At 46.1% G+C, this 15,665-nt stretch overlaps 1 protein-coding gene across 3 annotated transcripts; it reads right to left on the reverse strand.

The window, feature by feature from the left end:
- Nucleotides 1-405: 405 nt before the first annotated feature.
- LOC102455931 (uncharacterized) lies at nucleotides 406-15,437 on the reverse strand. Of its 3 annotated transcripts, none has more exons than XM_089770737.1 (5): nucleotides 15,216-15,437; nucleotides 11,566-11,766; nucleotides 11,152-11,352; nucleotides 4,494-5,492; nucleotides 406-2,167 (listed from the first exon to the last, which is right to left on the reverse strand). In XM_089770737.1, exons 1-5 carry the CDS (start codon nucleotides 15,358-15,360, stop codon nucleotides 954-956), a joined length of 2,760 nt encoding a protein of 919 aa, XP_089626863.1. In that variant the 5' UTR covers nucleotides 15,361-15,437; the 3' UTR covers nucleotides 406-953. The 3 variants fall into 3 exon arrangements, with proteins under 3 accessions (XP_089626863.1, XP_075769461.2, XP_089626864.1); XM_075913346.2 differs by having other exon boundaries at nucleotides 406-2,170; nucleotides 15,216-15,436; XM_089770738.1 differs by lacking the exon at nucleotides 15,216-15,437 and adding an exon at nucleotides 13,603-14,440 and having other exon boundaries at nucleotides 407-2,170.
- Between the last annotated feature and the right edge of the window lie 228 nt (nucleotides 15,438-15,665).

Consider the following 15,665-nt stretch of genomic DNA (forward strand, 5'->3'; position numbering starts at 1 on the left):
AACTATTTTAACCAGGAGTGAGAGCCACGTATTGAATTTAAATTTAAGAATTGAAGCAGGATTTTTTTTTCAGTCAATTCTTTTGTTAAAATGGATACTGCTAATCTACAAAAAGCATCAGTAGATTTAAGTTTTAAATATGACAGTGATTTGAATGCCTCAGAAATTTCATCAGAGATTCAGTTTTAAACATCAGGGCTACGTCTAGACTGGCATGATTTTCCACAAATGCTTTTAACAGAAAAGTTTTCCATTAAAAGCATTTGCGGAAAAGAGCTCCTAGATTGGCATGGACGCTTTTCCGCAAAAGCACTTTGGCATGGATGCTTTTCTGCAAAATCTAGACGCGCTTTTGCACAAAAAAGCCCCGATCGCCATTTTCATGATCGGGGCTTTTTTGCGCAAAACAAATCTTTTTCTCTTCATGCCTCTAGGTTAGGATGCCACTTGTATATATTACACTGACATTGATAGGTTTGATGCATAGTCAGTAGGGAATGTTTCTGATATTGAAGTGTCCTTTTCTTACAGGTCAATGGCTCAAGCTCAATTTATTACCACGTACATCCATTCCTTACTATGGGCCTTTGATGGTCATCTAACACATGCTGTGTCCAACTCAACCTGGGCTGAACCAGTTGCTTTAGACCTTTCCATGTAATCATGCATCTCCTGAGTCTGAGGGTATTTTTCCTATCACTTTCCAAACATACGCAAGCCATCTTTGCTATCTGGTTGAAAGGTCCCACACAAGTCCCCTTCCGCACTTAAGCCCAGAGAAGCTATGAATAAGCTGTGACCCATGTCTGAGTGACCCATGTGTCAACCATGGAAATGTGCTAACCTTAGCTTCAGCTGATCTTGCAAATGACCTGTTACAGAATGATCTTTTGCAGATTTCATGCCTTACAGCTCTTTATTACCTCTATACTAACTACACATTAATATATTTATTAATCAATCTCAATCAACACAATACTATCATCAAAAAGATAGGCAAGAAACTTAACTTTGTCAGGTACAGAGGACTTATTAGGTTTCTCTCCAGTGTGGATTCTCCTATGTTTAATAAGGTCGGTCTTCTGCTTGTAACTTTTCCCACAGTCAGAGCAGCTGAAGGGTCTCTCTCCTGTGTGGGTTCTCTGATGCCTAACGAGATGTGCGTTTGAAGTGAATTTTTTCCCACAGTCAGAGCAGTTGAAGGGTTTCCAACCTGTGTGGATTCTCTGATGTTGAGCCAGGCGTGAGCTCTGACTGAAGCTTTTCCCACAGCTAGAACAGCTGAAGGGTTTCTCCCCTGTGTGGGTCCTCTGATGAGTAAGAAGACATGAGCGCCGATAAAAGCTTTTCCCACATGCAGAGCAGCTAAATGGTGTCTTTCCTGTGTGGAGTCTCTGATGGCTAAGGAGCTGTGATCTTCTAATGAAGCTTTTCCCACAGTCAGAGCAGCAGAAGGGTTTCTCACCTGTGTGGATTCTTTGATGATCAATGAGGCCTGAGTTATGCCTGAAACTTTTCCCACACACAGAGCAGCTAAATGGTTTCTCTCTTGCATCGGTTCGCTGATGATCAATAAGGCCTGAGTGCTGATGGGGGCCTTTATCACTGTCAGAGCTGTTACATGGCATCTCACTGGTATGTATTGCCTGATGCTGAATAAGGCCTGAGTGCCGAGTGCAGCTTTTCCTGCAGGTCGAGCACTGAAAGGATTTCTCTCTTGTGTGGTGTCTCCTGTGTCTAACAAGACCTGAGTGCCGACTGAAGCTTTTCCTGCAGGAAGAGCACTGAAAGGGTTTCTCTCCTGTGTGGACTCTCTTGTGTCTTTCAAAGCCTGAGCGCCAAGTGAAGCTCTTCCCACACTCAGGACAGATGAAGGGCTGCTTTGTTCGGTGGCTTCGCTGGGGTGCAATAACACCAGATTTGTAACGTAAGGTTTTCACACAAGCAGGACAGTCACAGATTTCCTCAGCTGGCTGCATTCCTTGATGGTCCTGTCCCTGGTTTCCCTGCTTTCTTTCTGGGCTACGCTGACTCTCAGAGGTCTCTCCCTGCTCAGGACTCTGAGAAACATGCCGTTCAGATCTTCCCAACATTTCATGTGGAGTCACTTGTTCCGGTCCTTCCTGATGAAGACTCTCCTTATTGTTCTCACTCAGCTTCCCATCACCTGCTGGGACAGAGACAGAAACCAGAGCAAAGTCATTCTCTGTGCTGAGCTGAACGGGGAACAGGAAAAGCGGGAGAAAAAACACAAACAACTGCTGTCACAGGCCCCCCATGCTTTATGAAAACCGGCTTATGAATATGAATTTTCATAAAGCATGTTCCAGACAGGCCTAACAGGATATGCAATATACCATTTTTAAAGTTACAGTCTGTTGAACTTGTATGTCCTATCTTTGTGCATGTATCACTCTTATATGTAAAGTTAAACATGTTGGCTACGTCTACACTGGCACCCTTTTCCGGAAATGCTTAAAACGGAACAGCTTTCCGTTATAAGTATTTCCGGAAAAAGCACGTCTACATTGGCAGGATGCTTTTCCGGAAAAGCACTTTTTCCAGAAAAGAGTCCGTGATCAATCTAGATGCACTTTTCCGCAAAAAAGCCCCAATCATCATTTTCGCGATCGGGGCTTTTTTGCGGAAAACACTACTGTGCTGTCTACACTGGCCCTTTTCCGGAACAGTTTGCCGGAAAAGGACTTTTGCCCGAATGGGAGCAGCATAGTTTTTCAGGAAAAGCACTGATGATTTTACAGTAGATCGTCAGTGCTTTTCCGGAAATTCAAGGGGCCAGTGTAGACAGCTGGCAAGTTATTCCGGAAAAGCGGCTGATTTTCCGGAATAAGTGGCCAGTGTAGACACAGCATATAGTTGTTTGGTGTGAGCGCAGGGTGTGTGTGAGTGAAAGCCATCACAGATGCCCAAGTGATCAAGAAGTGGAAACTTTGAAGATAACAACGAAGCATGCATAGTGTCTTGAGGCTGAATTGAATTAGCAGCATTGATGAACCTTGGAGACAGGCAAAGACACCCCTCCCCCAAGAGTGAGACACAACGATAGGAAACCTGACGATCACCATCAAAGGAACACAGATTAACACCTCCTAAGGGTGGATGGCTGCAGCATGACACTGCAAAACCCATAGACTCCAATGGGAATTTTCATATAGAAGGGAAACTCTTGCAGGACCACAGTGCCATGGCAAGCCAAGCCTCGAAGGAGCCTCGAATCATGTTCAAAAGACCCCGACTCCTCACTCAGTCAGATTTGCCTGGCCACTAAGACTGACTTGAGGCACAACTGACTTGTAACTATGCACCATCTGTAGGACTTGTCAGTGTGTTGATTTTAATAAAGCATATGCTAAGTATTTCTCTAATGTATTCTCAATAAACACGCTGTATTGCCTCCCCCCGCCCCCGTGTGCTTTTTATAAGCATAACAGAGACTGGAGCACTGTGGAGATGAACTGAAGAGTTAAATAATAGAAAGAGAGAGAGTATCAGGTTTAATGGACTTCTGGGGTTCTTTTCAATCAAAAGTGGTTGTCAGTTTTATCTAATAAAAGATCAGTGCCCCCATCACTGGGGATATCTGTGGGCACAATTCAGATGAGGACCTACATGACCTGGACAAAAATGGATTTTCAAATCTCAGTAAGCACTTGTGGTTAATTGATGGTATGTGCAAAAGTCTGTCGATGCAACTTCTGTCACAGCTGTAGACAAATAGAGAGTGAAAATGTGATTCAACAAATACACTAGTTTGCCCCTCTCTTCCCCATGATCTACAAGAAAACTAACGGAGAATCGCCACAGATAGTATGTTCAAAGGATAAGCTGTTACAGTCCGACCAAAGGAATGGCCTGGCTAGGTGGATGGCAAAGTGACATTAGTGAGAAAATGAAATTCAGATACTGTAGCATGGTGGGAATATGCCCAAAAAGATAAACTCTGACAGTAGCTAAGAAATTGGAAAGTTAATGCCCCTATATACTCATCTTAGTTTAAATCTGATTGTACCCCATTACAGAATGAAGTGCTGGAACTGCAGCCAGGGCCATGTGATGGCTGCCCATCTGCTCCCAGGATACCAATTAGCTACTGACAATTCGCAAGTATTAATATTCTTCTTATTTGATTTCATATTAAAAGAACATTGAAAGTCATGCACCTTGTTAATTAGCCCTTGTTTAGTATTCTTGCATCACATTTTAAAAAAATATATCTTATGTCTCTATTTGTGTGCCCACAGGGGCACGCATCCAAACAAATGAACGTAACCTCAATATTGGCACACAAGACCAAACTCACCCCGCGCTCAGATGGAAAAACTCAGAGGGAACCCTGGTTGTGACTGAGGGGAAGGGACCCAGAAGGTTTGGGTGATAACCTGGGGCAGGAGGATGTGGTGACCAGGGGCACAGAGTTGGGTAGAGGGAGAGGCTGTGGTGCCAGAGGCAGGCTGTGGCCAGGAAGTACTTACCGAGGCAGCTGCAGTCAGAGCTGTTGAAGGGTTTCCAACCTGTGTGGATACTCTGATGTCTAAGGAGATGGAATCTGCTACTGAAGCTTTTCCCACAGTCAGAACAGCTGAAGGGTCTCTCTCCTGTGTGGGTTCTCTGATGTTCAATCAGGGCTGACTTCCATCTGAAGCTTTTCCCACACTCAGAGCAGCTAAATGGCTTCTCTCCTGTGTGGATTCTCTGATGTTCAATCAGGGCTGACTTCTGTCTGAAGCTTTTCCCACACTCAGAGCAGCTAAACGGCTTTTCTCCTGTGTGGATTCTCTGATGTCTAATGAGATGGAATCTGCTACTGAAGCTTTTCCCACAGTCAGAGCAGCTGAAAGGTTTCTCCCCCATGTGGATTTTCTGATGTTTAATCAGGGCTGACTTCCGTCTGAAATTTTTCCCACACTGAGAGCAGCTGAATGGTTTCTCTCCTGTGTGGATTCTCTGGTGATCATTAAGGCTTGAGTGCTGATGGGAGCTTTTCCCACTGTAAGAGCTGTTATATGGCGTCTCACTTGTATGTACTGCCTGATGTTGAATAAGGTCTGAGCGCTGACTGAAGCTTTTCCTGCAGGAAGAGCAGTGAAAAGGTTTTTGTCTTGTGTGGACTCTCCTGTGTCTATCAAGGCCTGAGCGCCAAGTGAAGCTCTTCCCACACTCAGGGCAGATGAAGGGCTGCTTTGTTCGGTGGCTCCGCTGGGGTGCAATAACTCCAGATTTGTAACGTAAGGTTTTCACGCAAGCAGGAAAGTCACTGATTTTGTCAGTTGGATGCATTCCTTGATGATCCTGTCCCTGGTTTCCCTGCTGCCCCTCTGGGCTACACTGACTCCCAAAGGTCTCTCCCTGCTCAGGACTCTGAGAAACATGCCCTTCAGATCTTCCCAATAAGATTTCACATGGAGCAACTTGTTCCGGTCCTTCCTGATGAAGGCTCCCCTCATTGTTCTCACTCAGCATCCCATCACCTGCTGGGAAAGACAGAAACCAGACCGAAGTCATTCTCTGTGCTGAGCTGAACGGGCAACAGGAAAAGCAGGAGAAAACACAAACAACTGCTGTCACAGGCCCTCCATGCTTTAAAAACTGGCTTATGAATATGAATTTTCATAAAGCATATTCCAGACAGGCCTAACAGGATATGTAATATACCATTTTAAAAGTTACAGTCTGTTGAACTTGCATGTCCTATCCTTGTACATGTATCATTCTTGTATGTAAAATTAAACATGTTAAGTATAAGTATGTTTATAGTTCTAAATGTGCTAACAAGGGCCTACAAAGTCACATGACCATACCACTTAGTACTGGAATTCATCTTGAATCTCATACTTTTCCATGGGGCTGAGGAGCATGACCTGGGGGAAGTCTATATAAGCAAAGCAATCAGGTCCTTGTCTTCAGCTGGCCTGAGAAAGTGCCTTGCCCACCATAAGAGGATGCACAGAAAGAAACCTGAAAACAAATAATTCTGAAGAATTCTGAAAAGCTGCATACCCAGGCCAGAATTAACATCAACTCTGAGACTTGGAGTATGTTACCTGAGATAAAAGTTGTTTAAGTTAAAAAAAAAAAACACATGTAGCAAATTTCTTAGTGGATCAGAACTAGCTGGTGTATGTTGTTTAAATTAGTAATTTACTTTGATCTGACTGTTTCTATGTATAATCACGTAAGTCTTACTTTTTATACTTAATGAAACCACTTTTGTTTATTATCAAGCTAAGTGTAAGTAATTATTACCTGGGGAGCAACCATTGTGTATATATAATGGTCAAATTAGTTGAAACTGTATTAAAGAATAGGATTGTCAGACACACATGAACATAATTTGTTGGGGGAAAGTCAACATGGTTTCTGTAAAGGAAAATCATGCCGTACTACTCATGTCAACATGCATGTGGACAAGGAGGATCCAGAGGACATAGTATACTTAGATTTCCAGAAAACATCTGGCAAGGCCCCTCACCAAAGGCTCTTAAAATTAGTTATCATGAGGTAAGAGGGAATGTTCTCTTATTGTCCTCCTGTCTTTTAGCCAGTTAACAAAGGGTAGGAATAAACAATTGGTTTTCAGAAAGGAGAGAGGTAACTAGTGGTGTCCCCCTAGGGTCCACACTGGGACCAATCCTATTCAGATCCTTTTCAGAGATGTTGGAGAAAGGTGTAAACTGTGAGGCAGCAAAATCTGTAGCTTATACTAAACTGATCAAGACAGTTAAGACCAAAGCAGACTGTGAAAAAAATCAAAAGGATGTCACTAAACTAGGTGACTGGCCAAGAAAAAGGCAAATGAATTTTCATGTTGAGAAATGCAAATATAATTGGAAAGAATAATCCCAAATACACATACAAAATTATGCGGGCTAATTTAGCTATAACCACTCAAGAGAGATCTTAGAGTCACTGTGGATAATTCTCTGAAAACATCCACTCAATGTAGATCAACAGTCAAAAAAAGCAAACAATCCATCTTAGTAATCATTACAAAAGGAAAAGAGAAAAAGACGAATATCTTATTACCTCTATATAAATCCATGGTAAGCTCACATTTGAATACTTCATACAGACACGGGCACCTCATCCCAAATATATATATATATATTGGCATTGGAAAAGGTTCCAAAAAGGGCAAAATGATTAGGGGTTTGAAATGGGTGCTATATGAAGAGACATTAAAAAGAATGGGACTTTTCATCTTAGAAAAGCGGAGACTATGGGAAGATATGATAGAGGTCTATAAAATCATGACAGGAAATGGAGAAAGTGAAGAAGAAAATGTTATTTAATTGTTCCCATAACAAAAGAACTAGGGTCATCAAATGAAATTAATAGGTAGCAGGTTTAAAAAACAAACAAAAGGAAGATTTTATTCATACAATGCACAGTCAACCAATGGAACTCCTTGCCAGAGAGTGTTGTGAAGACTAGGACTATAACAGGATTCAAAGAAGAATCAGAGAAATTCATAGAGGTTAGGTCTATCAATATTTATTAGCCAGGATGGGTAGGAACAGCGTCCCCTAGCCTCTGTTTGTCAGAGGCTGGAAGTTGGATGACAGGAAAAGGATTACTTCATGATTCCTTGTTCTGTTCACTCCCTCTGGGGCATCTGGCATTGGCCACTGTCAGCAGACAGGACACTGAGCTAGATGGCCCTTTGCTCTGACCCTGTCTGTCTGTTCTTATATTCTTATGTTACGTTCTTACCTCTTTTATGGAAAAGCAGGTGAACTTATGAGCTTTCTCTGTGTAACATTTTTACGTGGTAAGAGATTCATTTGGAGGTGTTGGTCACTTTTGGGAGTTGGTTTCCTGGCTACTGAAGTCTTACAGCTGAGCCCTCCTGGAGCTGAACTGATTCAGTGTCTGCGGTGCCCTTGGCTGGGGGAGACCAATAGCTAATAGGGGAAGGCAAAAACTGCCCATAATGAACATACCTTGTCAGCAAGCCAACTAGGCTCAAATTTTGCTCCTCCAATCCAGAAAAAAAGGTAAAAGAGAGATTCAAACTTGAGAGTAATAATTTGACCCCAAGCAAAACAAAAAAAACTGCGTATACACAGTGCTGAAATCTGAAAAGAGAAACAAGAGGGTCTGGCTTGTATGCATGATACCCCATCTTTTAATTAACCCCAACTCCAAAAATGTAAGTAAATTTAAACCTATGCAAAGATTTCGAAAGGATATTAACACACACTGTCCTTAAAAGTAAATTGTCCAAATAAAAGGTATGGTATATAACAAGCTATTTATAAACACCTACTTTTGATTTGATGCTAATCTTACTATTTAACACTGGAATAAATATAATGTTAATAAGTGATCCTGGATCAATGTATATGATTCTCTTTTGGGGAAAAAAAAAATCTTTTAAGCATGCTAGAATGGTAATTGAGAAACACCTAATGCTAAGGAAAGAAAAAAATATTTCACCCTAAACCTTTAAAGAAGCCATTAAAACCTGGCCTGGCTATGGAACAAAAACATAGGTACACAAGTATGAGAATAATTCCAGGAAAAGCAGAGGAATCAACAAGGATATTTATAAAAGAAAGGAGTATTTTAAGCAATAATGTGCCACCCCCCCCCCCCCCCCCCAAAGGGACAGGAAAATGTTCTTTTTGTCTATCAGATCATCAGAAAGAACTGGTACCAGTTGAAAAACAACCTAAAATACCATGGATCTAATGTTGCAACAAAAACTGTGTTTGTTTTAAGGTATTTGTCTCATTGCTAGCACTGTTGTGTATTGTGTTAAAAACAACACTGCATTAGGCAGAGAAGGAATAATACGCATTTTGGAATGTATTTACAAGAATTAGTGTCTCAGAAGGGCAATGGTCAAGAAATGCCAGTCTTTATAATAGGAAGACATGCAAGGGTGATAAAGGCACATGTAAAGGCAAAACATGCATGAAGCACAAGGTTAAAGGAGTAAAGAAAAGTATAAACATGTGGAAACATTCGTTACTTAGAAGAACTGGTGTTAAATGGACTGTTTAAAATCAACTCCCAGCTTGCAAGCCCAGCTAAATGCACCTGGATAGTGTATAAAATTGGACGTTAGAAGAGGAAGGCTATTAGAACACCTTCCTTAATTACTGGTAGGGATACTACAGTAAAGGACCCATGAAGGCATAACTCAATTAAAGGTTATTAAATTTGTTTGGCAGCCAGGAGCAGCAGCCAGAAAAAGTGAAAAGAAAGGGTTCCAGGAAGTACATTGGAAACTGTTTTAGGTAAAACTAGACGAGTTGATAGTGCTGGATAGAGATATTGAAAAACAAGTTAAGCCATGTTACAGCTAAAATGCAAGAATTGGGAAAGCCCATCAGTGTACAATTGTCAAATAAGGAATGAAACAACTATTATTTTCTGAAGTATTGCCAGTTTGGCAATTGCAAGAAGAAAAAAGTATATAAGTTTTTGTGGGAAAAAAAAGTTACAGAAGGGGGAAAATAATTAATGGCATGGTTTAAAAAAATAAAATAAAAAAGGGTAAACTCTAAATAAAGATCAAATGGTTTCATAAGTAATTGTTCACCCCAGTCTAAGTATTACTATCTGTCCATTAGTACCTGTGGGAATTCAGTTGTTAAAAAATAGGTGTTTGGCCAATCAGGTAGCATAACTAAGGTACACAATGATAAAAGAAGCTGTGCCTGCATTGCTGAATTAAAATCCATTGTATGACAAAATGGGTATTTCTTTAACCCCCGTTTAGCAATATATGTGTAATGTGATCACATTCAGCAGAACTGAACTTGTATATTGTCCAGTACAAAAGGATAAATATGTCAGTATATTGGCTGCTGATGTTATTAATGTTGGTTTATTGTTAGGAGTTGAACAGTGCTATATAATGGGATTTATAAAAACAAACAAACAAATTAGCCAACTAACTAATGCAGGTTTGGCAGGTTTTACATCAAGGGTGCGAAATCTGCAACATTTCAAATGAAGCTAAAGAAATAAGTATTCATCAATGGGATGGTATTGTTCAGGAATCCGCAGTTCTAAATATAGCTATCCCATCAGTGTTTCATTGGCAGTGTTGATTGTTATGTTGGTTCTAATGTGTTGTACGTGCTGTTGCATGAAAAAAAACCTGTATCTCACATTGAAGACATAAGCTCAAATCATGACTCAGCACATAGTCTTGAAGCAATTAGAGAATTTAAATGGTGACCACTCATGAATTGTTTCTGGGGGGTCAAAATGGGGACAATGGTTTTTATAATGTTTTATGTAATGTGCGTAATGAGTAGTGTGACAATGAATGTTAAGCAACTATAATTCTGCTAGCTGCAGACTGTGTGTGTGTTTGTCTTTATAAAGTATATGGTAACTTTTTTCCTACTGTATTCTCAGTAAATACAGCATATTACCTTTTCCCCTGAAAAAGATCCCGTGAGCTTCTGATAAGCATCACACTGTGAAACAGGGACAAAGAATAATAGCTACTGCAGAGCCAGGGGACTGAGGCATAGACAGTTTAAGTAACTTGCCCAGGATCTCACAGGAAGTCTGTGTCAGGGCAGGGAATTAACTGTAAGTATCCCAACACCAAATACAATGCCTGAAATGCAAGAAGAGCTCTCCTCACTTTTATTTAGTATGCAGATAACCCCAAAGAAAGCTCGCAGGATGTGAACTCTCTCTCATCCACTCTCCCTCAGCCCCAGCCTCTCTCACTGGCAGGTACCAGCATGTCACACAGATAAGCCACAGCCAGAAAGGACTCCGGAAATAGCACCCTCCTTCCACGGTCTCAGCCCACTGGCACAAGGGATACAGCACTTGTGCTAACAGCAGCCAGGCCGAGCCCCATACCACTGGAACCTGCCATTCCTGTCTTGGCCCTTCCACTGACAGAACATGGGGAAAGATGGTGGGGAAGTACATTGAGACCTTAGCTATGGGAAGAGCAGCATTGTTATGTCCCTGAATGGGCTGCCTCTGAGAGGGGGCGTCGAGGGGACAGACTCTCACACAGGAGCCTTGATTATTGGGGCTGATACTCCTGACAGTGGGAGCAGGGGGCAATGAGGGACCCTGAACCAGACCCACATCGGCTGCTCCAGATCCCACCCAATTTCAGATACCTGAGGGGGCAGGAATCCTTACCCAGCCAGCTCACAGCCTCGTAATTCTCCTGCATCACATCCCAGTAGAAGGCTCTCTGGCCCAGGTCCAGCAGAGCCCATTCCTCCCCAGAGAAATACACAGCCACCTCCTCGAAAGTCACTGGCTCCGTCACAGACATTTTCTTTCCCTGGCTCTGCAAGCCATGGGCTGTGCTGGAGAAAGACATGGGTGTTCTGCCACCTGTCGGGGGAAAGGGGGAAATGAGGACATTTCAGAAGGAGTTTTAATCCTTTCCACACCACTATTCTCCCCAGACTCTGTCCTAGTTGACACACATAGGTCACCTCGGTCCTGACATTGGGAGCAGGGGCCAATGAGGGACCCTGAACCAGACCCAACCCGGCTGCTCCAGATGCCACCCAGCTTGATACCCATGGGGACAGGAACCCTTACCCAGACAGCTCACGGCCTCATAATTCTCCTGCATCACATCCCAGTAGAGGGCTCTCTGACTTGGGTCCAGCAGCGCCCATTCCTCCCCAGAGAAATACACAGCCACCTCCTTGAAGGTCACCGGCTCCGCCACAGCCATTTCCTTTCCCTGGCTCTGCTGGCCGTGGGCTGAGCTGAAGCAAGACGTAGGTGTTCTGCAGCCTGTCATGGGGAGAAGGGTAATAGGAGACATTTCAGAAGGGCTTTAGTCCTTCCCACACCCCCCATTCTCCCCAGACTCTGTCCCTGGTGACACATACTAGACTCAGCCATTTCGGGCAAATGCTTGAGTCTAGAGAGTCCATAAACAACACACACAAGTTAGATCCCAAATCCATATTCACTTATCTCAGTACCTGGCTTGAGTTTCAACATTTCTGCACTTGCCACAATGGGATTCAGTTCTGTGCGCCCAGTGTGTCCAATAAACAAGCCACTTATTCTGCTATCTGAATATGGATGACAGTGCGTTATGTTTAGGCTTCTGTGTTTAAACCCCCTCCCTTTCTCTGCAGCATAGACCCAGGCCTTCTCATCAGGACTAAACCAACACTTTCAAACCAAGGGGTCGGCAACCTTTTCAAACCAAAGAGCCAAATTACACCCAAATTCAGAACAAGTGGTCAACCGAAAGCTGTATCAGAACGCACATTTGCATGACTGAAAATACACAAGGTAGCGTTTCTGATCACTGACATGATGATTAATAACAATGTCATGAAACACTATTCTTGCAGACTTTATTTAATGGGACTTTTGCTGCTGAACCTTTTCGCACGTTGCTTCGAAATTTACACCCTAATGAGTCACATCCAGCTTCCTGCAGGCATTCAAGTGGGTTGTGCCCACGAAAGCTCATGATACCATCTACATGTTTTGCTAGTCTTTAAGACGCTACTAAACTATTTGGCTGTGTCTACACTGGCATGAATTTCCGGAACTGCTTAAAACGGAATACTATTCCGTTTTCAGTTTTTCCGGAAAAGGAGCGTCTACATTGGCAGGCTGCTTTTCCGGAAAAGCCCTTTTTCCGGAAAAGCGTCTGTGGCCAATGTAGATGCGCTTTTCCAGAAAAGAGCCCCGATCGCCATTTTCGCGATCGGGGCTTTTTTCCAGAAAAGACTACTGGGCTGTCTACACTGGCCCTTTTCCGGAACAGTGTTCCGGAATAAGGACTTATGCCCGAGCGGGAGCAGAATAGTTTTTCCGGAATAGCGGCTGATTTTGTACAGTAGAGCATCATTGCTTTTCCGGAAATTCAAGGGCCAGTGTAGACAGCTCGCAGCTTATTCCGGAAAAGCAGCTGATTTTCCGGAATAAGTGGCCCAGTGTAGACACAGCCTTTGTTATTTTTTAAGGCTGTGTAACTCTCTTTTTCCTCCCTGGGTTACTCAGGAGTAGGTCTCAGACACACAGGTGGGCCTGGGTATCGCAGTGGTGATGCTGTCTAACTGGGAATTCTCTGTCCACCCCCTGGCTCATAAAGAATATACAACGGCAGTGCCTCCACCTGGCTGGCCCTCTACACATTTAATGGTGTGCCTTAGAAGCCTCCAGGAATAAAATTATTCCAGCAATAATCTGGATCTAACTCCAAGACAACAATTATAAATAATATATCTAACTGATTACTTTAGACTTAACACACCTTTACTTAACAACTTAAAGAAACAAGGTTTTTACAGATTAACTGTGAATAAAATTAACAAAGTACACACAAATAATAGGAATGTATCTATCTGGCATTTGCACTGCCACCATTTATCCCATCCCAGAGCGTGCACTACTCTGGACTCAGAGTCCCAGACACTTGCACAGGTGCACTTGAAGATCTGCAGCTGGATTGACCAGCCAGCTGCAAAATCCCTCTGCCACTGGAGCAGGCTCCACCAAATGCCAGCAGCCCTGGTTCACTGTGCCTCTCTTTGGACCCAGAGTTAGTCTATATCTCTGAGGTCTGGCCCAGGCACCAATTTCCCAAAGAGCCCATTTACTTACAGCCTCCTCCTGTGTGCTGGTTTTTGTGTAGTCCCCCTCAGCTACAGGCACAGCCAGAGTCTCTCCCCTCTAGGGCAATCAGCACCCCGTTAGATCCAGGCACCCACAGACTCCTAGTCACAGGCTGAAGCTGCAACACAATAGCTCCCGGACTGGATATATGGATCTTCCACAGCTGCCTGGCTCCCGTCTCCCCAAAATGGAGAATCCCAGACCGCTGAGCCCTTCTCTCAACATGCCTGGACAAGCTCAGACCAGCCCTCTCTTCCTAGTTTCCTCAAGGGCTCAGGGGAGCTGTACTCTCTAGGGCTAGATTGCAGCACACAGGACCCTCCCAGAAAAAGTCAGAGGCCCCTTTAGTAAGGGGACTACAGCACTCTTCTGTCAGTCGTACTACGGCAGCGGGTAGGGGGGTGCAGGAGTATGTGGGGATGCAGGAGAATACAGGGATTGGGGGACAGGAGGATGTGGGGGTGGTTAGGCAGATGTGGGGAAGTGGGGGTGGACAGGAGGATGTGGAGAAGCAGGGGTGGACAGGAGGATGTTGGGGGCAGGAGGATGTGGGGAAGCGGGGGTGGACAGGAGGATGTGGGGGGCAGGAGAATGTAGGAATAGGTAGGCAGGGAGATGTGGAGGGGCAGGAGGATGTGGGGAAACAGGGATGCAGAAGGATGTGGGGAAGCAGGAGTGGACAGCAGAATGTGGGGGGCAGGAGGATGAGGGAATAGGCAGGCAGGGAGATGTGGGGGGGCAGGAGGATGTGGGAATAGGTAGGCAGGGAGATGTGGGGGGGCAGGAGGATGAGGGAATAGGCAGGCAGAGAGATGTGGGGGGGCAGGGAGATGAGGGAATACGTAGGCAGGGAGATGTGGGGGGGCAGGGAGATGGGGGGCAGGGAGATGGGGGGCAGGGAAGGGGGCAGGGAGCTGTGGGGGGCAGGTAGGCAGGGAGATGTGGGGGGCAGGAGGATGTGGGGGCAGGAGGATGAGGGAATAGGTAGGCAGGGAGATGTGGGGGGGCAGGGAGATGTGGGGGGGCAGGAGGATGAGGGGGGGCAGGGAGATGTGGGGGGCAGGAGGATGAGGGGGGGCAGGGAGCTGTGGGGGGCAGGAGGATGAGGGGGGCAGGGAGCTGTGGGGGGCAGGAGGATGAGGGGGGCAGGGAGATGTGGGGGGCAGGAGGATGAGGGGGGGCAGGGAGATGTGGGGGGGCAGGGAGCTGTGGGGGGGCAGGAGGATGAGGGGGGCAGGGAGCTGTGGGGGGCAGGAGGATGAGGGGGGGCAGGATGGGGGGGCGGGAGTGTTATGAGGCTGCAGCCCGGTGGGGAAATCAAGGCAAGTAGGGGGCGGGCGCTGACACGCGGGGCGGGCGCGCTGCGGGGGGGGGGGGGAATAGCAGCCCCTCCCCCCACTCACTCTCCCCGCGGGACTAGCTGGGGCGGGGGGAGCAGCCACTGCGGGCGCGCGGGGACCCGCCAGCGCTGGGGTGGGGGGGGGAGGGGGAAGCAGAAAACGGTGCAATTTGCCGGTTGGTGAGAAGAGGGCGGGGCCCCGCAGCCGGGCTCCAACCCGGCCCCTCCCCCCTCGGCGCGCGCTCCGCTCCCCCCGCCTCACCTGCGGCCCGGCTCCGGGAGGTGGCGGCGGCGGCTCCGGGCCTGGGGAATCTCCCGGTCTGAGCTAAGCCCTGGCGCTGGGCCGCCTCCGCAGTCCCTGGCCGGCTGCGCACGCGCGGTCGGTCTAACCCCGCTCCCCCTTCCATTCCGCAGCGCCCCGGCCGGGTTTTCCGCGCGCTTCTTTCCCCCTCCCTGCCCCGGCTCAGTCCCCGCTGCGATTGGCCCCCGGGCCGAGCCCGCCGCAGCCTCGCTCTCCGCGCGTGCGCAGAGGGAGGCCCGCCTCGGTCACTGCGCATGCGCCCCGCGGCCGGGGCGGTCCAGTAGGGAGCCGGGAGGACTCAGGGGAGGCGCCGGGGGCGGGAGAGCTCGGCTGACGTGGGGGGGGGGTGGGAGCGGGGCAGGTCACGTGGCAGATGGGGGGGGAATGCTGAGGCCGAGGCAGATCAATCGC

Source organism: Pelodiscus sinensis, chromosome 19, assembly GCF_052426305.1.
Source record: "Pelodiscus sinensis isolate ZL-2025 chromosome 19, ASM5242630v1, whole genome shotgun sequence".
In the NCBI taxonomy this organism is placed as follows: Eukaryota; Metazoa; Chordata; order Testudines; family Trionychidae; genus Pelodiscus; species Pelodiscus sinensis.

What these genes read in the sequence shown, in the direction of transcription:
- LOC102455931 (XM_075913346.2), bottom strand. Translation starts at nt 15,360, where the DNA reads ATGGAAGGGGGAGCGGGGTTAGACCGACCGCGCGTGCGCAGCCGGCCA. An exon ending in CGAGGCTGTGAGCTGGCTGG is followed by an intron (nt 5,493 to 11,151) that starts GTAAGGATTCCT and finishes TGTCTTTCCCAG; the next exon opens with CAGGTGATGGGATGCTGAGT. An exon ending in CTCTGACTGCAGCTGCCTCG is followed by an intron (nt 2,171 to 4,493) that starts GTAAGTACTTCC and finishes TCTCTGTCCCAG; the next exon opens with CAGGTGATGGGAAGCTGAGT.